Source organism: Cibotium barometz, chromosome 51 (assembly GCF_041138505.1).
Source record: "Cibotium barometz isolate CiBa-2024 chromosome 51, ASM4113850v1, whole genome shotgun sequence".
NCBI lineage: Eukaryota > Viridiplantae > Streptophyta > Polypodiopsida > Cyatheales > Cibotiaceae > Cibotium > Cibotium barometz.
In genome coordinates this window covers 41,127,243-41,150,040 of record NC_141096.1, presented here as the reverse complement: position 1 = coordinate 41,150,040, position 22,798 = coordinate 41,127,243, and the positions used below count along the sequence as shown (strand labels likewise).

Sequence of the window (22,798 nt, the reverse complement as noted above, 5' to 3'; positions counted from 1 at the left end):
CAATCTTGTAGATCAAAAGAGTGGGTAGATACTGAGACATTAGTAGAATGTGGTGGTTAGTAAAAATTACAAATCCAATGGTTGGATTTTTAATGATCTCTTTTTCAAAATTCTTCCAGACTATCAGAAGGCCTGCAAATATTAATAATCTACTTAGTAAAATTACATTTTTGATGTGAATTATCTGAAACCTGTAGGGATTAGTGTACTTGTAATGGTGCATCTATGGAAAAATAATTTGGATCACTCTAAGTATGGAAAGATCATTTGTTTATCACTTCATCATATTTTTGATTAATTTTAATTAATTAGACTAATTTATATCAATTTAAGTTATATTGGGTTAATTTAAGGGCAAGCGTATTTTCTATTATTTGCTTGATCTCATTTTAAGTACCTTGCCCTCCAAAAATTTGCTCTCCAAGCATTGTCCCAGTCTAGCATAAACTGGATAAAACTGGACACCCTGATCTTGCAACAACCCTAGAATAGATAATGATTTTTAAAATGATGTATCTTAATGATTATGCAAATAGTTATGACATATTTTTAATGATTTTATGACATTGAAGGTGCAAAGTGATATGGTTTACCATTGTTGTTTAGGGAAGTTAATGTTTGTCATATGGTCCTTTCATTGTTTACCATTGTTAATGTTTATCGTCATAATCACTAGTGCAGGTGCAAAGTGATATGGTTTACCATTGTTGTTTATCATTGTTAATGTTTTTCATATGGTTCTTTCATTGTTTACCATGTAATTTTCATTTCGCACAAGTTTGTCATATGGTTTTTTGTCCAACAGGCCATGGGTGATGACTCACCGCCGCCGCTCAACTACAGTCCTGATTTCTCATTTAACCCTACACCTCAGGGCATGAGTCCCGAGTAGTTATATGGTTTTTTCTCGTCCATGACTCCAGAGCAGAGAGCCATGGCTCAGACTTATTGGGGTTCTGGAGCAGGGACATCTGCCTCACCATCTGGCTTCACGAGACGGCAGTTCCCACACCTGTAGGTACGACAGCAGTTCCCACACCTCATACCACACAGCCTTCCACTCCTCTTACAGCTTGATCTACCACCTCTTCACATAGATGTTGCTCACGTTGTAGGTCTTTAGGGGGAGGTTGTTGTGGTGGTAGTGCCACAGATGCTGTGACACCACCACCACGTGAGCATCGTCCTTCGCTCTCATTTGTTGATAGCACACTGATAGGTTCACCTTCCACTCCTTGGGGTGCACATGACCATGACAACAACAAGATATACACAATTAGGGATGGGGAACCTATAATGAATAGTGCAGGGAAGGCAATGAAGACATGAATTCGACAATTGTGCACTATACAGTTTCATAACTCTGTTATGACTATGGGATCAGCAAGATAAGGAGAAAAAAAATTACATAAATACAAATATAAAGCAAGAGTTTTAGCCATCTGACCCTATGAATGTCGTCTCTAATGAGTGGATACAATATACAGCTCGCATTTTGATGGGGCATCATAGGTCAGAGGCGAGGGATGCATTTAGAGAGGGGAAAGAGAAACCTGTTTGGCTAGATGATAGGGAGTGGGAAACCATAGCTCAGGAGCTCACAGAGACACCAAAGAGGTTTCAACAACAAAGAGAGGCGGCAAGGACGAGACTCCAAACAGTAGGGGCTTCTCATCTTGAGAGTGGTGGTTACGAAACCATGCGCCATGAATTCGTAAGTATTTGTAGCAATTTTGTTTATCTAAATGTATGTATGTGGGCTAAATGTTGATTTCTAAAAGTTGTAATTGTTAATCGTTTATGTAGGAGTTGGCCACATGAATCGCCCACCAAGTAGGCGAGAAGAGAAGTACGCTCACAAATATGGCCTTGTGGCCTTATTTGAGATGCTTGAAGCAGAAGGAGAGACCATCAATTGGGAGGCATTACCATAATGTAAGTCCTTTAAACTATTGGTATATGATCAAAATATTCATGAGTAATGTTTAATTTCTTGTTTATCTGAAAAATAAAAAAACGAGCACGGTTGTCTTTTGTGCTCTATTTTGGACAGAATGGTGCTATCTGTGTTGATGAGTCCTGTTGACTTTAGGCAGCCTGGCAACACCATTCTGTCCAAAAAAAATTACTGTTGTGGTTGTCGGTATATCCGCCGGTATACCCACCAGTATATTCGCCGGTATATCTGCCTATATGCGCGTCGGTATATCTGCCGGTATCCATGCTGGTATATTTGCCGGTATAAGGGCCGGAAGATCCGCCGGTATGCGCGTCGGTATGGGCACCGGTATATATATGCGCCGGTATGAGCGCCCGACGCAAATACCGACGTCGTGGTTCCGGCACAGATACTGGGGTTTATACCGATGACGGGGCTTTTCTAGACCCCATTTAATGACGTCGGTATAAGCCCCGGTAATAGGCTATCATGTAGTAGTGTAAGAAATTGAATGAATGAAAATACTTCATCAACATCAAGTTAGACTAGACTCAATTCACATGCAATTGAATTGAATGAACTTCATTCAACCAAAGGCAAGTGTTATGACTCCATTCACATGTAATTAAATTGAATGAAGTTCATTCAAACAAAGGCAAGTGTTATGACTCCATTCACATGCAATTGCATTGAAAGAACTTCATTTAATCAAAGGCAAGTGTTATGACTCCATTCACATGCAATTGCATTGAAAGAACTTCATTTAATCAAAGGCAAGTGTTATGACTCCATTCACATGCAATTGCATTGAAAGAACTTCATCTAATCAAAGGCAAGTGTTATGACTCTATTCACATGCAATTGAATAGATGTACATCATTCAATAAAAATACAAATGTTTGAACTCGATTCACAAGCAATTGAACTCGATTCACAAGCAATTGAATACATGTACATCATTCAATAAAAATACAAATGTTTGAACTCGATTCACAAGCAATTGAATGGATGTACAACATTCAAACAAAGACAAGTGCTCCAACTTCATTCACATGTCATTGAGTGAATGTATATCATTCAATCAAAAAGACAAATGTTCCGAATCACTCCATTCACATGCAATTGAGATAATGTAAATTCATTCAATCAAAAGACAAGTGTTGAACCAAATAGTGCATTATTAAAAAAGAATATGCAATGTTTAATAAAAATGTATCAAAAGTACATGAACAGTGCCAAACATATCATTCAAAGAAAATGTTCAAAAAGTACATTAACAATGCAATAGTAATCTTACACTCCTAAAGTACTAAAATTTTTCACAATCTTGTATTTTACTATAAAATAAATTTAAACTTCTAAACTCAAAATAAGAAAGCTTCTATTAAAAGCAAAGGTTTAAACAAAGTAGAGATCCTAAGAACTCTTCAAGAGATCTTAAGAAGTCATAAGCATTCAAAAAACTCTACATACAACACTACATAGCAAGCTAGAAAGCCACTCACACAAGCGAGCAGAAATTTCCCTATTCAAGGTTGAAAGTTACAAAGCAACTTCTAATCCTTGTTTCCATTTTTGATTTAACTAGATCGGCTTGGAAGCCAAGCTTAGAATGTCTGAAAACACAGAGTTCGCAGCATATATAGCTCAATTTATTCGTACTAATAATTTTATTCGGACCAATAAAATTTATTCGTACGAATAATTTTATTTGTACGAATAAACGTATGAATAAACTCTGCTGATGTGCTAAATTCGGTTTCAAACGTGAGATGTCATCGAATTTTACCATGTTTTTCAAACTTGAATGTGTTATTCATCCATATTTAGCGAATTAAATGAATTTCGAATTCGAATTATTCCACGTAGACTATATTCAATGTTATATGGTGTGAGGGGAAGCATTTTCGGACCCAACAGATTGATGATAAGAGAAACACACAAGATTCTGGCATCATTGCTAGCTTTGAGAGATGCAGCCGAGCCATGGATGATTATTGTAGCATAATCCAAGATATTATCAAGCTTGATTTTCGAAGCTTCTTTCTATATGTTTTGGATGTGGAGTGGTTCAAGGACATGGTGGAAAGAGGCCCTAATGCAACTACAAGATTCCATGCAAGTGGATTTATGATTATTGACTCTAGAAAATGGCAAAGCACAAAGGACACACTAGTTTTACTACAACAATGTGATTAGATAGTCAACACATATTTTAAAGCATAACTTATCTTTGATAATGTCAAAGTAAGGAAATATAAATTAGTGAGTACTTTTTTCTTTTATAGGTTACCTTCAAACCATGAGTGGACAATAATATATGGTGGTTTGTTATCCCATTATGCCACATTTCAAAGCAATGTATAGAAGTGGATAGGTTGGATGTATTTATTGACCTTGACATTCAAAATGTAGATATTGAAGTGGATAGTTTGGCAAGGGTGGATCTCATTGAGGATGAGATCGAAACATAGGCCTCACTGTATTGATTTTAATTAATTGGCATTGACCAAAACATATGTTGCATTGTCTCGTCTTCAAAAGCAAATCATTGTTTCACTGTTTACGTTGTTAATTGTTGTGCATCCACATCGGCTTCAATGTTATCTACTTATATGTGAGCATTTGAAATAATTTATTACAATATTTGCACTGTTGAAAAGACAATGACTATGGTATGACTATAGTAGTGCTCTTAAATATGCCTATTCAGCGTTTATAAGCATGGTTATATAGCAATTTTGCAGGGCATATAGACACATATTTTATATGGGAAAATAAACGCATCTTATAGATGCGGTTATAGACGTGCCCATAGTTGAACCAATATAGATGCGATTATAGCTGGTTCCGTCATTCTCCGTGTCTAAAAAATGTGGCTACAGGGCCTTTGTGTTGTTGTGATCTAGCATTAATGGTTTAGACTTTATTCTACTATTATTATCACGTTATGCAGACGTAGGAACCTCTAGCCTTGTTGGAACTACTCAAGTCATGAAGTAGTTGAATTTTCCAAAAACATCATAATAAAATCACTACTATACTATTATATGTCACTCTGTCGATCTAATTGACAAAAACATAAAGTAGATATATTTAATGTCATAATTCTATCAACCTTTTATTCATATAATGTAATATGAAGTTTTCATAGAAATAGACAAATCGCTATCTTAAAAGAAGTATGATGGAATTACATTCAAAGACTTTAATGAATCTACTCAACTGAGGCCTATAATAACAACATTTCCTCCCATGATTTATCCAAGGATGAGCACAAAGAAAGAATGAAACTCACCTAATCCTTTCTTCACTTGTAAACTATAAAGTCAAAAAGTAGGCCTACACCAAATTAAGATGACATGGATAATGCCCTATATATTGTTCCATTTTAAGTTGTATATGTAAACGTGTATAACTTGTCTCTAGAAGACAAATCTCCCACGCAAAAGTCTTGACAATGGCTTGATGCATAATTTCTTTATTTTGTTCTTTTCTAAGTGATAAGAAAGTTCTTTCTTAATGATAAGTCAATTTCTTATGCATGAGTTAGTGGCATATTTGAGACCAGATATTGCCATACGGCAACAAGATGCCTCCATCTCGATGCCAAGAAGTTATTGAAATACATAGACATGGATTACAATAATATTCATGCTTGTCGCAATGATTGTATTCTCTTTCGCCATGAATACGAGCATTTGCAAGATTGTCCCCATTGTGGCTCTAACAAATATAGAGAAGATGTTCAGGGGGAACCTGTTCCAGAGTAAAGGTTCTTAGGCACTTTCCAATCATCCCAAGAATAAAAAGCATGTTCAGGTGCAAATCCATAACAAGCTTGATGACATGGCATGCCACAACTCGATCCACAGATGAAGTCATGCGTGTGCCTGCTGATTCACCCGCATGGAGACACATTGAAGAGAAATGGCCGGCTTTTAGGGAAGATTCTCCTAACCTCCGTCCTAGCATTGGATGGTGTAAACCCTTTTGGTTTACGGAGCTCTTCATGGAGCACATGGCCTGTTTACCTTGTGAATTATAATCTTCCGCCATGGTTAGCAATAAAGAAAGGTCATTTGTTGCTCTCATTAGTTCCAGGAAAGTACAAGGTGAAGAACATGGATGTATATTTGGCACCACTTATTGATGAGTTACGCACCTTGTGGAACGGAATTGAAGTCAAGGACATGTCAAAGCAGCAGAGTGGCCAAAGACTTGCAACTGTGCAAGGTATTCTCATGTGGATAATGCATGATTGGCCTGGCTATGGAGAATGCTCAGGTTTGTCTATATCGGGTTATAATGCATGTCCTCTATGTGGTCCTCGACTTGATTCAAGATACTCAAAAGCATTACGAAAGAATGTCTACCAAGGACATGTTAGGTATCTTCCAGAAAATCATGAATTGCAGGATGGTAATCTAGGAAGACCTCCTCCAAGTGCACTGAAGGCAAGCAATTGGAAGCTCAAATGGGAGGAATGTGGCAACTTGGCATGTCCTGGGATGAAGAGGCTCTCTATCTTTCACCAACTCCCCTATTGGGGTCATCTTCTTATAAACCATTTGCTTGACCCGATGCATATTTTCAAGAATGTAGCTGACATTCTGTGGAAGACCATGACAGGAAAAAAGGAGACTAAAGGCCAAAGGGACGACGTAGAAGAGATAGGTTGCATGCAAGAGTTGTGGGCTCACACTAGACCCAATGGAAAGGTGGTACTTCCTAAGAGCCCCATGGGTTTTTAGTAAGATGGAGGAACAACAAGTGAAGAGGACAATTTCAGAGTTTCGGACTCCTACAGGTTGTATGCATTGCTTGAAAAGTGCATTTACAAAGGATAATGATCTTAGTGGCCTCAAGAGTCATGATTGGCACAAGTTTTTACAATTTGTGCTCCCCATAGCAATAAAGGATTGCCTCACTGAAGACACTAGAGCTACTATCTATAAGATTAGCACATTGGTGATTTGGATTTCTTCAAAAGAGATAAAGAGAGACACTTTGGAGACAGCGCGTTTAAACTCCATAGAGGCACTCTGCATGGTAGAGAAGTTTTTCCCTACAAGTTTATTAACAATCCAGATGCATCTGTTAGTTCATGTTGTAGATGAGGTTGCAGTTACTGGAACAATCCATTCAAGATGGATGTTCTTTTTGGAGAGGTTTATGAAGACATTAAAGGGATTTGTTCGCCAAATGGCTCGCCCGGAGGGAAGTATGTCTGAAGGGTGGCTGATACAAGAGTCCCTTGTTTACATCACTCAATATTTAAATTCATCAGATCCATAGATACAGAGTCTAACAGGCGAGTCATTGGTGAGGAACCTCAAGGCCAAGGCATTAAGAGAAAGATGGATAACAATTTGCTGCGGGAAAAAATCAACAAATTTTGCATCTTGATCTTGCATGTAATGGAGAAGTGGATTGAGACATATGAAGCTCTCAAGCGACAGCGAGTACAAGATCGTTTAAGTTTCAAAAGGAATCGCACTACAAGAAATCTCCCATATCCAGAAGGTCTGCAAGCTCTTCTGGACTTTCCCACAGGTAGATGGCTAGAAGCTACAATTTTAGAAGCCAAACGTGCTGGTTCAACTATAACAGAGGAGGAGGAGGAGCTTACAAAAGGATGCGATTGGCATGTAAGTGTTTAAGCTCTACATGTCTCTCTTTTTTTTCTCTACATGTCTCAGTTATTGTTTGTCCATCAACAATCTTTATGTGCTATTTGTAGTATCACAAATATGGGGCGTTTTGGTCACATGGACGTCATTTTCGAGTAGAATGAATAGACCAAAGAAGAGCAACCTTTGATTGTGGTGTCACAGCACAATTTGTTCAAGAAAGTTGAGCAAGTGTAAGTGATGATAACACAATTAGTGGAATGCTTGATTACTTTGGAACCATTCAAGACATATTAAAGGTTGGCTTTAGAAGTTTTGAGTTGTTTATCTTTGATGTGAAGTGGTTCAAGGTAATCACAAATGGGCCACATGCAACTGTACGTAGAGACAAGAGTGGCCTCATCCAAGTGGACTCCACGAAGGTATGGACCGATCAGCAAGATACTTTTGTGCGCCTAGAGCATTGTGAGCAGGTTGTCTTTAAAGCGGATCCAAAAGATCCACGCTGGCTATTTGTGGTTCAAGTCGCCCCCCGCAGTAAGCAAATTTGTGAAGAATTAGAGCTACAACAGGGTGATGTGGATTCACAGGGTGGTGGGGAGCAACAAAAAGAAGCTGATATCAACAATGAAGAGGAGCAAGCAAATAGAGGAGCAACTAGAGAAAGATCCAAATGAAGAGGTGCAAACCAATGAAGCTAGAAAACCTGTTGAGGAAGAAGACATAGATGATAAGGACATCCTTCATCAAGGGACTTTTAATGATGAGGATGCTGAAATGTACATAGAAATAGATCTCTTTGGGGCTACTGATCTTAATGAGGATGATAGAATAGATAATGATTTTTAAAATGATGTATCTTAATGATTATGCAAATAGTTATGACATATTTGTAATGATTTTATGACATTGAAGGTGCAAAGTGATATGGTTTACCATTGTTGTTTAGGGAAGTTAATGTTTGTCATATGGTCCTTTCATTGTTTACCATTGTTAATGTTTACCATCATAATCACTAGTGCAGGTGTAAAGTGATATGGTTTACCATTGTTGTTTATCATTGTTAATGTTTGTCATATGGTTCTTTCATTGTTTACCATGTAATTTTCATTTCGCACAAGTTTGTCATATGGTTTTTTGTCCAACAGGCCATGGGTGACCAAATGAAGTGATACGAGCAAAAGTTCCTAGATTCATGAGTATATGAATGAACGTATAAGTTATCATACTTGACTCACCGCCGCCGCTCAACTTCAGTCCTGATTTCTCATTTAACCCTACACCTCAGGGCATGAGTCCCGAGCAGTTATATAAAATTTCTCATCCATGACTCCAGAGAAGAGAGCCATGGCTCAGACTTATTGGGGTTCTGGAGCAGGGACATCTGCCTCACCATCTGGCTTCACGAGACGGCACTTCCCACACCTGTAGGTACGTCAGCATTTCCCACACCTCATACCACACAGCCTTCCACTCCTCTTACAGCTTGATCTACCACCTCTTCACATTGACGTCGCTCACGTTGTAGGTCTTCAGGGGGAGGTTGTTGTGGTGGTAGTGCCACAGATGCTGTGACACCACCACCACGTGAGCGTCGTCCTTCGCTCTCATCTGTTGATAGCACACCCATAGGTTCAGCTTCCACTCCTTGGGGTGCACATGACCATGACAACAACAAGATATACACAATTATTAGGGATGGGGCACCTATAATGAATAGTGCAGGGAAGGCAATGAAGACACGAATTCGACAATTGTGCACTATACAGTTTCACAACTCTATTATCACTTTATGGAATCAACAAGATAAGGAGAAGAAAAATTACATAAATACAAAGATAAAGCAAGAGTTTCAGCCATCTGACCCTATGAATGTCGTCTCTAATGAGTGGATACAATATACAGCTTGGATTTTGATGGGGCCTCGTAGGTCAGAGGCGAGGGATGCATTTAGAGAGGGGAAAGAGAAACCTGTTTGGCTAGATGATAGGGAGTGGGAAGCCATAGCTCAGGAGCTCACAGAGACACCAGAGAGGTTTCAACAACAAAGAGAGGCGGCAAGGATGAGACTCCAAATAGTAGGGGCTTCTCATCTTGGGAGTGGTGGTTATGAAACCATGCACCATGAATTCGTAAGTATTTGTAGCAATTTTGTTTATCTAAATGTATGTATGTGGGCTAAAGTACCAGGGAAAAGAGTTCCCAAGCCCCCTATCTGGATATTCATGCAAACTTAAAACTAGGCACACCACTTACACACCCAATATGAAGTTGCCTTTTTCATAAATTCAACTATCTTTAAAATAATCATTTAATAAAATCATAGTGTCACTGATCATAATCCTCCAAAATCTTCGGTTGAATCCTAATTTCCAATCATTCCTTCATCGATGTACCTATGGCACAACCAGAACGCTCACCACCTGTCCACTCAATTATTTCTAAAAGTTGTAATTGTTAATTGTTTATGTAGGCCCACCAAGTAGGCGAGAAGAGAAGTACACTTACAAATATGGCCTTGTGGCCTTATTTGAGATGCTTGAAGCAGAAGGAGAGACCATCAATTGGGAGGCATTACCATAATGTAAGTCCTTTAAACTATTGGTATATGATCAAAATATTCATGAGTAATGTTTAATTTCTTGTTTATCTGAAAAATAAAAAAACGAGCATGGTTGTCTTTTGTGCTCTATTTTGGACAGGAATGGTGCTGTCTGTTTACTGCTGTTGAGTCCTATTGACTGCAGGTAGCCTGGCAACACCATTCTGTCCAAAAAAAATTACTGTTGTGGTCGTCGGTATATCCGCCGGTATAAGTGCCGGTATACCCGCCGGTATATTCGCTGGTATATTCGCCGGTATATCTGCTGGTATCCATGCTGGTATATTTGCCGGGATAAGGGCTGGTAGATTTGCCAGTATGCGCGTCGGTATGGGCGCCGGTATACGCACCAGTATGAGCGCCCGATGCAAATATCGACGTCGTGGTTTCGGCACAGATACCGAGGTTTATACCGATGACGGGGCTTTTTTAGACCCCATTTAATGACGTCGGCATAAGAGCCGGTATTAGGCTATCATGTAGTAGCGTAAGAAATTGAATGAATGAAAATACTTCATCAACATCAAGTTAGACTAGACTTAATTCACATGCAATTGAATTGAATGAACTTCATTCAACCAAAGGCAAGTGTCATGACTCCATTCACATGTAATTAAATTGAATGAAGTTCATTCAAACAAAGGCAAGTGTTATGACTCCATTCACATGCATTGAAAGAACTTCATTTAATCAAAGGCAAGTGTTATGACTAATTGCATTGAAAGAACTTCATTTAATCAAAGGCAAGTGTTATGACTCTATTCACATGCAATTGAATAGATGTACCTCATTCAATAAAAACACAAATGTTTGAACTCGATTCACAAGCAATTGAATGGACGTACAACATTCAAACAAAGACAAGTGCTCCAACTTCATTCACATGTCATTGAGTGAATGTATATCATTCAATCAAAAAGACAAATGTTCCGAATCACTCCATTCACATGCAATTGAGATAATGTAAATTCATTCAATCAAAAGACAAGTGTTGAACCAAATAGTGCATTATTAAAAAAGAATATGCAATGTTTAATAAAAATGTATCAAAAGTACATGAACAGTGCCAAACATATCATTCAAAGAAAATGTTCAAAAAGTACATTAACAATGCAATAGTAATCTTACACTCCTAAAGTACTCCTAAAATTTTTCACAATCTTGTATTTTACTATAAAATAAATTTAAACTTCTAAACTCAAAATAAGAAAACTTCTATTAAAAGCAAAGGTTTAAACAAAGTAGAGATCCTAAGAACTCTTCAAGAGATCTTAAGAAGTCATAAGCATTCAAAAAACTTTACATACAACACTACATAGCAAGCTAGAAAGCCACTCACACAAGCGAGCAGAAATTTCCCTATTCAAGGTTGAAAGTTGCAAAGCAACTTCTAATCCTTGTTTCCATTTTTGATTTAACTAGATCGGCTTGCAAGCCAAGCTTAGAATGTCTGAAAACACAGAGTTCGCAGCATATATAGCTCAATTTATTCGTATTAATAATTTTATTCGGACCAATAAAATTTATTCGTACGAATAATTTTATTTGTACGAATAAACGTATGAATAAACTCTGCTGATGTGCTAAATTCGGTTTAAAACGTGAGATAACATCGAATTTTACCATGTTTTTCAAACTTGAATGCGTTATTCATCCATATTTAGCGAATTAAATGAATTTCGAATTTGAATTATTCCACGTAGACTATATTCAATGCTATATGGTGTGAGGGGAAGCATTTCGGACCCAACAGATTGATGATAAGAGAAACACACAAGATTCTGGCATCATTGCTAGCTTTGAGAGATGCAGCCGAGCCATGGATGATTATTGTGGCATAATCCAAGATATTATCAAGCTTGATTTTTGAAGCTTCTTTCTATATGTTTTGGATGTGGAGTGGTTCAAGGACATGGTGGAAAGAGGCCCTAATGCAACTACAAGATTCCATGCAAGTGGATTTGTGATTATTGACTCTAGAAAATGGCAAAGCACAAAGGACACACTAGTTTTACTGCAACAATGTGATTAGATAGTCAACACATATTTTAAAGCATAACTTATCTTTGATAATGTCAAAGTAAGGAAATATAAATTAGTGAGTGCTTTTTTCTTATATAGGTTACCTTCAAACCATGAGTGGACAATAATATATGGTGGTTTGTCATCCCATTACGCCACATTTCAAAGCAATGTATAGAAGTGGATAGGTTGGATGTATTTATTGACCTTGACATTCAAAATGTAGATATTGAAGTGGATAGTTTGGCAAGGGTGGATCTCATTGAGGATGAGATCGAAACATAGGCCTCATTGTTTTGATTTTAATTAATTGGCATTGACCAAAACATATGGTGCATTGTCTCGTCTTCAAAAGCAAATCATTGTTTCACTGTTTACGTTGTTAATTGTTGTGCATCCACATCGATGTTATCTACTTATATGTGAGCATTTGAAATAATTTATTACAATATTTGCATTGTTAAAAAGACAATGACTATGGTATGACTATAGTAGTGCTCTTAATTATGCCTATTCAGCGTTTATAAGCATGGTTATATAGCAATTTTGCAGGGCATATAGACACATATTTTATATGGGAAAATAAACGCATCTTATAGATGCGGTTATAGACGTGCCCATAGTTGAACCAATATAGATGCGATTATAGCTGGTTCCGTCATTCTCCGTGTCTAAAAAATGTGGCTACAGGGCCTTTGTGTTGTTGTGATCTAGCATTAATGGTTTAGACTTAATTCTACTATTATTATCACGTTATGCAGATGTAGGAACCTCTAGCCTTGTTGGAGCTACTCAAGTCATGAAGTAGTTGAATTTTCCAAAAACATCATAATAAAATCACTACTATACTATTATATGTCACTCTGTCGATCTAATTGACAAAAACATAAAGTAGATATATTTAATGTCATAATTCTATCAACCTTTTATTCATATAATGTAATATGAAGTTTTCATAGAAATAGACAAATCGCTATCTTAAAAGAAGTATGATGGAATTACATTCAAAGACTTTAATGAATCTACTCAACTGAGGCCTATAATAACAACATTTTCTGCCATGATTTATCCAAGGATGAGCACAAAGAAAGAATGAAACTCACCTAATCCTTTCTTCAATTGTAAACTATAAAGTCAAAAAGTAGGCCTACACCAAATTAAGATGACATGGATAATGCCCTATATATTGTTCCATTTTGAGTTGTATATGTAAACTTGTATAACTTGTCTCTAGAAGACAAATCTCCCACGCATAAGTCTTGACAATGGCTTGATGCATAATTTCTTTATTTTGTTCTTTTCTAAATGATAAGAAAGTTCTTTCTTTATGATAAGTCAATTTCTTATGCGTGAGTTAGTGGCATATTTGAGCCCCTTCAGAATGGAGAAGATGACGGTAATAGTTGTGAAGATGGCAATGTGTCCACCATATAGGGTGCCAGTGTTTGGTATGTTGATGCTTTGATCCACTAGATTATAGAGTTGATTGTACAACTTTAGTCCAAGTATGCGGTGTAGGAGAACCACGGGAAACATGATAACCTACATGAAAATGAGAAAAAGTGTGAGATTTCTCCTTCTCAATACAAATGCAAATTTCACATTTCTATAGTTTACTTTGCATTGAATCTAGTACTTGGTATGCATCGTGCAGCAAGTGAGGAATCTCGAAAATATCAAACATTTGGTCTAAGAACCAAGCACTATGCACTGAAGCCACAACACCATCCACAATTATGTTTCCCTCGAGAGTAAGTGGGTTGTAGAGTCCATGGTCAAATGTGATCTCAATATCTGCAAACAAGAGAGGACACTCAATTTGAGACCTTTGTGAAGGAATGCTATTTATGCATGGCCTTGGGAGAGTAAGGCACCGAAATGTTTGATTGAAAAGCTTTTCTTCCTTCAAGCCATGAAAGGATGAATGTACTTATTGTATCTTGAGTAATCAAGTTTTGTTTACATGCAGGAGCAACTATGAACAAGTCTTTGTAGTTCTTGTCATGAAGGGTTTATTTGATGTGGCACCAAAAGTATTTGTAGGTTAGTTATCACAACCTACAACACTGAAAGGTTGTGTTTCCTTAGCATTATCGCATGCAACCAACATGAGGTCACCGACACGGAAGTCCTTTGCTCTTTTGTAGTGCTTGATGCGTTTGTTCTCTGCTTCGACAAAGGACACTCAAAAAATGTCAATACACAATAGAATTTCTAATCCCACCAAGAAGCTATGAGGTGCAAAGTTGTTTCATGTAGCCACGTATACCTCGATGAATGGTGGGGGCGAGATGGTACGGGGTGAGCTTGAGCATTCTGGAAGGTGGGCAATGGTTATTACAGTAAATGGTGTTATTAGCACATCGCAAGTTAAGATTGATGAATAGTGCAATTTCATGGGGGTTGGCATGCCCAAAAGCATAGATAGGGCTGAATGCAATTTTCCCATCTGAGTGTCTCACAGCTACCTGCAAGTCATAGTCAATAAAGCTCAAAGAGCTGCAATTTCACTGTTCTCACAATTTCAACTTCATTGTTGATAGTGGAACTTACTTGATCTTCCAGAGAAAGACTAGACATTGGAAGGATGTTACCAAGAGAAGTAGCAACAAGTGCATCACCTGCAAGTGGAGGTACGTGATTTTCTCTCTCTCTCTCTCTCTCTCTCCCTGAGAGAGAGAGAGAGAGATTACACACACACAGAGAGAGAGAGAGAGAGAGAGAGAGAGAGAGAGAGAGAGAGAGAGAGAGAGAGAGAGAGAGAGAGAGAGAGAGAGAGAGAGATTACACACAAAGGGAGTAGAGAGAGAGAGAGAGAGATTCTCTCTCCCTGAGAGAGAGAGAGAGAGATTACACACAGGGAGTAGAGAGAGAGAGAGAGAGAGAGAGAGAGAGAGAGAGAGAGATTACAGAGAGAGAGAGAGAGAGAGAGAGAGAGAGAGAGAGAGAGAGAGAGAGAGAGAGAGAGAGAGAGAGATTACACAGAGAGAGTAGAGAGAGAGAGAGGGAGAGAGAGAGTTCGAGCTCTCTGAGGGGGGGAGAACCGTTCTCTCTCTCTCTCTCTCTCTCTCTATCTACTCTCTGTGTGTGAGAGCTCTCTCTCTCTCTCTTTCTCTACTCTCTCTGTGTGAGAGCTCTCTCTCTCTCTCTCTCTCTCTCTCTCTCATAGACTCAGAGAGACTGAGTCTATGAGAGAGAGAGGGATTACACACACACACAGAGTCGAGAGAGCTCAGAATGAGAGAATGAGAGAGCGAGAGAGTCTGTGAGAGAGCGCTCTCTCTCTCTCTCTCTCTCTCACAGAGTCTATGAGAGAAAGAGAGTCTGAGAGAGAGAGAGAGAGAGAGAGCTCTTTCTTTCTCTCTCTATCTCTCTCTCTCTCTGACTCTCTCTCTCTCTCTCTTTGAGCTCTCTCGACTCTGTGTGTGCAATCTCTCTCTCTCTCAAGAGAGCTCTCTCCACTCTGTGTGTGTGCAATCTCTCTCTCTCTTGACTCTCTGTGTGTGCAATCTCTCTCTCTCTCTCTCTCTCTCTCTCTCTCTCAAAAGAGCTCTCTCTCTCAAAAGAGCTCTCTCGACTCTCTCTGTGCAATCTCTCTCTCTCTCTCTCTCTCTCTCTCTCTCTCTCTCCTCTTGTGCAAGCTCTCGCTCTCTCTCGCTCTCTCTCGCGCTCTCTCAGTCTGAGTGAGACTGAGCGAGAGTGAGAGACTCAAACTGAGAGAGAGCGAGAGCGAGAGACTCAGTCTGAGTCTCTCGCTCTCGCTCAGTCTCACTCAGAGACTCAGACTGAGAGAGAGTGAGTGAGAGAGAGCGAGAGAGTGCGAGAGCGCGCGAGAGAGCGAGAGCTAGCACAGAGAGAGAGAGCGAGAGAGCAAGATTGCACACACAGAGAGTCGAGAGAGCTCTCTTGAGAGAGAGAGAGAGAGAGAGAGAGAGAGAGAGACTCATACCAGAGAAGGAACCTGTGTGTGTGTGTGTGAGTGTGGGAAAGAGAGAGAGGGTTTCATACCAGAGAAGCAACCGCTGTCGGCCAAGGCATCGGAACAAGTTTTAACTACAGTGATGACAGTCCCAGCAACTGTATATGCCATCACAGAAAGGATTGAATCCAAGCGCGCAGGCGCCATAAGCCACAATAACGCCAGCAAGCCAGCCTGTGGCGGCTCCTGAAACAGGTTGTTTGACATGAAACAAGAGCTACAGCCCCATGAGCAACCATGCATACATGAAAAAATGCATTCGCACAATGCATGCCTTACCCTCTACAGCTCCGTCAATGACGCAGTTGCCCAATAATTTCTTGCCACCCGCCCCTGCTACAAGATCACTGTTGTTGTTGCTTGATACTTGGTTGTAAAACGTGTTGATCTCGTCTCCCGTATCGAACAAGAAGCAACCTAAGTTGCTCGAATTTTGTTGCGGGCACACAAGCTGCAATGCAGTCAGGCATGGTTTTCAAAAGCTGAACACAATACGTAATTTTGAAAGACTCTTGACACAAGTACATAGACAGGTGGATCGGCCTACAGCGCTGACAACGCTGTCATCATCCTCTAGAACAGCTTCTACTCCGTCCGCAGAATCATATCCGGCAGCGCCGCAGCCACCCAATGCTTGGATCTGCAACACCAATATACGCAGGGCGTTATTATAAATAAGCAACTGATTCGTTAACTTGTGACATATATAATCGCTTCAAGTTGCATGCTAGGATGAATAATAGCTGGCCAGTGGCACCTGCATGTTTCGGGGCAATGCATTGCCGCCATATGTGACTGACGCGGAGAAGCTGTACGTACCAGTCTGAACGACGTTACTACAGATAGAAGCTACAGCGTCGCTTGGAATACTCCCCCACAACATACCAGGGGTGTTAGAGTCCAGCAAAGAGGATGCGACTACGGAGATAACAGTGTACGTGTCATCCGGCAGCACAGCGAGCGTTTGTTGAGGAGTGAGCGCACTTATCTGGAATTGGGCATCTGCACATTTACTGTGCAGCAGGCAAAGTAGGACACTGACCGCGAACGCAAGCACCCAGGCCGCCTGAGCAACATTGTGCTGCTCGCTACTGAAGCAGAACAAGGCCATCACCGTAGGTATGTATATACGTGTCACGTGGATTATGAATGCCTGCTTGCCTTCCCGACAGGTATCTATCTATCTGTTGCAACCGTCTTTTATACTTGTATGTTGCAACTGTGCAGAGGACCCATCATAATATAGCATTGGAGGCAACGCAGCGCAGAGGACCCATCATATAGCATTGGAGACAACGCAGTGCAGAATGCATCATATAGCATTGGAGACAACGCAGTGCAGAATGCATCATATAGCATTGGAGGCAACGCAGCGCCGATAGCTCTTCGAAAATTTTATTCAGGGATCGAAGAATCTTCGTGCAAGAGTCCTTTGTATGAACACGATCAAGACAAAAGACAGCCCATTAAAAGTATCAAGTGTCTTTAGAAAGTATCGAAGTGTCTGGACTGTGTGCTCCTTCTCTAGTGTTGTTGAAGACAAAAGACAGCCCATTAAAAGTATCAAGTGTCTTTAGAAAGTATCAAGTGTCTTTAGAAAGTATCGAAGTGTCTGGACTGTGTGCTCCTTCTCTAGTGTTGTTTGCCCGTGCAAGTAATTATACTATTAGCTAAATAAGCCAAGGAATCATCGAGCACTTTTGTGCTTGTTGGACAACCAAAGGCTTATCTTCTATCTGATCGTTTTACGAGTAACATGACTTGTCTACGACAGATTCGCTACCCACTCCGCTGGATCTCAAGGTGATTTTTTTTAAAAAAATTCAAGTTTTATTATATTTCAATTAAAATCCGAAGGTGTCTCTCTCTATACACACACACACAAAAGTTTTTTAAAAATCATACGAACATGTGCATGTGCATGTATGAAACTATTGTATGTCTTTATGTCTCGTTGCATGCATTTCATGTGAGTACGTGTGTGTGTGCACGTACATGCATGCACTTGTGTTCTTGTGCGTCCTACACCTATGTGTAATTTTTACACATGCATGTATATATGTGTGCTTAAACAAACATGTGTGTGTGTGGTCCCTAATATGCATGATAAAGTTGATTATAATCTATGCATGAAGTTATTAACTACACTTTTCCTTCTAATGAGTTGGGGCATTTTCCCAAATTCATCTAGGTATATACTACCTCTGTGCTTTTCTCATCCATATGTAATAGTGTGCTTTATACTTAGGATGCCTCAATACGTTCTCTCATTGTGGTAATCAATGCTCTACTTTTTGCTCTATATCTACTTCATTTCAATGAAGACCATCTTACTAGGATTTTGGAGGCCTTATTCCATGGATTTCACAAAGGATTAATTTCTTCGAACATCCCACATGTTCCAACCTTTCTATCAATTATCCTTTTCTAGACTACCTCATTATTGATGGTGACAGTATTTACATTGTTTGGTTCAAATCATGAGTTTGTTAAGGAAAATAATCCTTCTTTTCAATTGTGAGACACAAACTAGAGAAAAAATTAATCAAGATCAAGATAATCAATGGTCATGTACGTATGTGTTTCATCATATAAGGCAACTCACTCTTTTTCCATCCACTTGTTTTAGCTTTGTCTCAAGATTCATGATGGGAAAGATTACAACCTTGGCACATGTAGTTCTCAACCCTATGGCAATAAAGTAAGGCATGCCTACCAATGTGGAACCTATTTGCACCCCTCATCCATATGTAATAGTGTGTTTCAGATGTGAGATGGCCTAATATGTCCTTTCCTTGGGGTAATCAATGCTTTACTTTTTTCTCTATCTCTACAACTCAATGAAAATCATCTAATCAAGATTCTTAAAGCCTTATTTCATGATTTTAAAGCCTTGTATGCGCGCACGTGTGTGTGATGTGGGTTTTTTGAATAATTTTTATAAATTTCAAAACTTATTTTGAAATATTATATCATGTTTTTCTTTTTGTGTGTGTGTGTGTGTGTGTGTGTGTGTGTGTGTGTGAGAGAGAGAGAGAGAGAGAGAGAGAGAGAGAGAGAGAGAGAGAGAGAGAGATTTATATACATATAAACATGTGTGTGTGTATATAGGCCCTCCTACTGCTCCTTTCTCCCTACCCACATTATTGCTCTGTTTACCTCCCACGTGGCTTCACTAGTGGCCACATTTCACACAGAGAGAGAGAGAGAGTTTTGGATGAGATTTCTCAAGAAGGAATTCATGATTCCGCTAATGAGGCTACTCCTACTCAACAAAACCCTACAGAGCCAGATGTTAATGCTGAACTCAATCATGTTGAGGCACAAGCAATCCTCAAAGAGCAAGATGAGTTGCTGGGCTCCCAAAACCTTGGGATATTTGGCGAGGGACCAACAGATGATGCGCTAAAAGTCAGAGACCCAATTAGTAAGGAGCAAGCGGCCTTACTTTGTGCGTCCAACTTTGTAAAAGATGTCTTATTTCAATGATCAGCCAACGCTCGCAACAAGTATGCGCAGCCTAAGTTGTCAAATCTGTGCCACAAGATATTAGCGAAGTATTTGGTTCAAAGGTTTATAGAGGTGAAAGGGACATGGCTAAACAATTGACATTCCACTCATATTTATACAAAAAGTATATGTATATAATGTATTGGGACGAAGAGTGGATTTGGCAATTGCTCTCTCATAAACTTTTGCAATATATGCAACATTTTTTTCTTTCAAGGAAGTATCGACACTCTCCAAGAAGACTATCTCCTTCAGCATGATCATCTCCTTCAGCATGATGCACATGATATTAATTAATGGACATGCTTGCAAACTACTCCATCCATCAAATGCAAGTGTGCAACCATAAATAGGTATGAAGTCAAAAATCTTTTTCTTTACACATTTAGATATAGTAAATTTCGACTTATCCAAGTACTCTTCTCTCATTTTATTGTACTCAGGAAGAACAAATCCTGGTCTAGCGCATGACTTTAGAGCATGTCTAAACGTATCATCTCTCATTACATTAAAGGGTATCCCATTCTTTACAAATGCCTTTGTCCATCGCAAGTGATATTCAAACACTTGCTGTTTGAGAAAGGTAGCCTTCACAGTACATTGCTTGGCTTTCTTTCTACAAGCGCTTTACTGACTCACACATCCATCATTCTCTTCTTGCACATGCCTTTCACCAACATTACTAGGTATTTGTGTCGATCAAGAGTCTACATTATGTTCTGTATCATCTTCATTCATTTCACCAATCTTGAATGGCCCTATCATGCTAGCACTCAAAGTCATCTTAACTTTTTGAACATACAACTTAGAAAATGGCAAAACTGAAGGTGGTGGATTTGAACAAGCGTCCACATCTATATCCAAGCCCGTGAAGTGTTGCTTGATACGAGTTGCACCACCAATAAACTTATGCCCACATGTCTTACATTTTAACAGAGAGGCACATGCATTGACTTTTCATCTTTCATGTACAAATTTCCAAACCTTCTGACTGCCCATGATGCTCAACCTTTTTAAAAAAATCATTTGTGGATCATTTTCTCTCTAAGGCGAAAAATGAAATCTCATTTCAAGATTTATAATTTCTTGATGTCAAACATTGTGCCCAAAAAAATTGACATTTTTAATACTTAAATCATTCTAGAAATAAAAACTTTGAAGAATATTTAGCATTAATAAGAATACAAAGTATTCAAATGTTGTACAATTGAGTGGTTGTGACTTATAGCCTGATCAACCCTAAACCCTAAACCCATCAATTGCATGTGCATTCATGCAAAATTCAAATTAAAGCATAAAGTTCCGTAGAGATGAAAAGAGCCTTAAAAACCTACACTTCATTGGTAACAGGATAGATCCACATCACATGGCAAGGTTCTGCTTTCTCATCGCTCAAAAGTTGTAGTTTTGTTGTAGAAAATATTGCTCAAAGGATCTATCCCGCTACCAATGAAGTGTACGCCTTAGATTGGCCATCTTATGCAACTTTAGTCAGATCCAATTGAAAGAAAAATATTTTTCATTCAAAAGTAAGTGCAAACAAGTACATCCTTCACTTGCATTTCAAGAAAAAGATTCATGCAATTTCAAGTAAGAAGAATTTATACTCTAAACACCACATCACATACTTTCAATAAAGCTAATTTATTTAAAAGTAAGTGAAAAACTCCACAAAATTATTCACATAAAATTGGAGAAACAATAATCATCCAAGGATAAGTGACACTCTCTAGCTTTTAAAACCTTCGTTCACATGCAAATGAAAGAATGTATAGTATATTCATCCGCAAGCAAGTGAAAGAATGTCAATTATATGATGTTTATTCACTAAATTATTACACATAAAATTGGAAGAATAATAATCATCCAAGGATAAGTGACACTCTCTAGGATTTAAAACCTTTGTTCACATGCAAATGAAAGAATATATAGTATATTCATCCGCAAGCAAGTGAAAGAATGTCAATTATATGATGTTTATTCACTAATACATTCACATACTAGTGAATGAACAATGTATTCATTCAAGAATAAGTGTAAGAACCATGAAGTGTTGATGTCATTCATTTGCACTTGAAAGAACAAATTAATCTTTCAAGAGCAAGTATAATAACATCCAAGTCAAGACATGCCCTTCACATTCAATTGATAGAATATAAATTATTCAATCAAAAGAAAGTGAGAATAGCTAAGACCTTAACCATAACACTACTAGAGGTTTAGGGCATACCAACGTTAGAACATTGACGCAAATGTCGAACGTCGGTATGTACGTCCTAAACTTGGAGGCGAAAAGTCGGGTGGGTAATTTTCAAAAGTGCGTATACCGACACATATACCCACGCATATACCGATGTGTGTACCGACGGATATACCAACAGACATTCTGACGCAGATACCGACGGATATACCGACTCAGATATCGATGCCTGTAACTTTTTTACAGGCGAGAACCTATTATTCTTTGTTTTGCACGGCGTCGAATATCCAGACAAGGTATGCGTTCATCTCCCTCAAGCATTCGCCTTCTTCCATTCAACCCACTCTTGTTGTGTGTGTGTGTGTGTGTGTGTGGAGAGAATTAGTGAAGTGTGTGTGTAGATCTCCCTCTCTCTCTCTCCCTCCTTGGGCGTTTTGCCTCTCCCCATCTCCTCATCTTCTTATGGCGTTTTGCCTCTCCCTCTCTCCTCATCTTCTTATGTGTGTGTGTGTGTGTGTGTGTGTGTGGAGAGATTAGGGTAAATGTGTGATGTGTGTGTATATCTCATTTCTCTCTCTCCATCCTTCTTCTTACCTTCTTAATTATGTATGGAGAGAAGATTTATATGTTTGTGTTGTGACAGATGTAGAGAGTGAGAGAGCTTGTGTATGTGCATCTATTACTAATGTATGCAATGTGTGTGTAGGTTTGTTTCTCCCACGTGTGTCCTAGCTTGCAGATCTGCTTCGAACACGCACTATCCAATCCACATTTGAGAGATAAGCACATTACCAATTATGTTGTTTTATTACTTCTTTTTTTGTTATGTTTTAATTTGTTCTCAATTTGTAATTATTAATTGAAATTGAGTATGCAAGCTTGTTGTTTTATGCACATATATGCTAATATTAGC

At 38.8% G+C, this 22,798-nt stretch overlaps 2 protein-coding genes across 2 annotated transcripts; both read right to left on the bottom strand.

Moving 5' to 3' along the window:
* Positions 1-13,289: 13,289 nt before the first annotated feature.
* LOC147609631 (uncharacterized) lies at positions 13,290-16,272 on the bottom strand. The gene is made up of 6 exons (XM_086787926.1): positions 16,205-16,272; positions 14,750-14,817; positions 14,466-14,664; positions 14,255-14,362; positions 13,833-13,990; positions 13,290-13,738 (listed from the first exon to the last, which is right to left on the bottom strand). The coding sequence occupies exons 2-6, from the start codon at positions 14,774-14,776 to the stop codon at positions 13,532-13,534; spliced, it is 699 nt and encodes a 232-aa protein (XP_086644052.1). The 5' UTR covers positions 14,777-14,817; positions 16,205-16,272; the 3' UTR covers positions 13,290-13,531.
* On the bottom strand, positions 16,246-17,362 carry LOC147609630 (uncharacterized). The gene is made up of 4 exons (XM_086787990.1): positions 16,933-17,362; positions 16,723-16,815; positions 16,455-16,626; positions 16,246-16,361 (listed from the first exon to the last, which is right to left on the bottom strand). Exons 1-4 carry the CDS (start codon positions 17,284-17,286, stop codon positions 16,246-16,248), a joined length of 735 nt encoding a protein of 244 aa, XP_086644116.1. The 5' UTR covers positions 17,287-17,362.
* Positions 17,363-22,798: the final 5,436 nt, after the last annotated feature.

Coding starts and splice junctions, on each gene's coding strand:
- LOC147609630 (XM_086787990.1), bottom strand. CDS start 17,286: ATGGCCTTGTTCTGCTTCAGTAGCGAGCAGCACAATGTTGCTCAGGCG. Junction 16,627..16,722: donor ATGACAGCGTTGTCAGCGCT/GTAGGCCGATCC, acceptor ACTGCATTGCAG/CTTGTGTGCCCGCAACAAAA. Junction 16,362..16,454: donor CATTGACGGAGCTGTAGAGG/GTAAGGCATGCA, acceptor AACCTGTTTCAG/GAGCCGCCACAGGCTGGCTT.
- LOC147609631 (XM_086787926.1), bottom strand. CDS start 14,776: ATGTCTAGTCTTTCTCTGGAAGATCAA. Junction 14,665..14,749: donor GTCTTTCTCTGGAAGATCAA/GTAAGTTCCACT, acceptor TATGACTTGCAG/GTAGCTGTGAGACACTCAGA. Junction 14,363..14,465: donor CGCCCCCACCATTCATCGAG/GTATACGTGGCT, acceptor TTGTCGAAGCAG/AGAACAAACGCATCAAGCAC.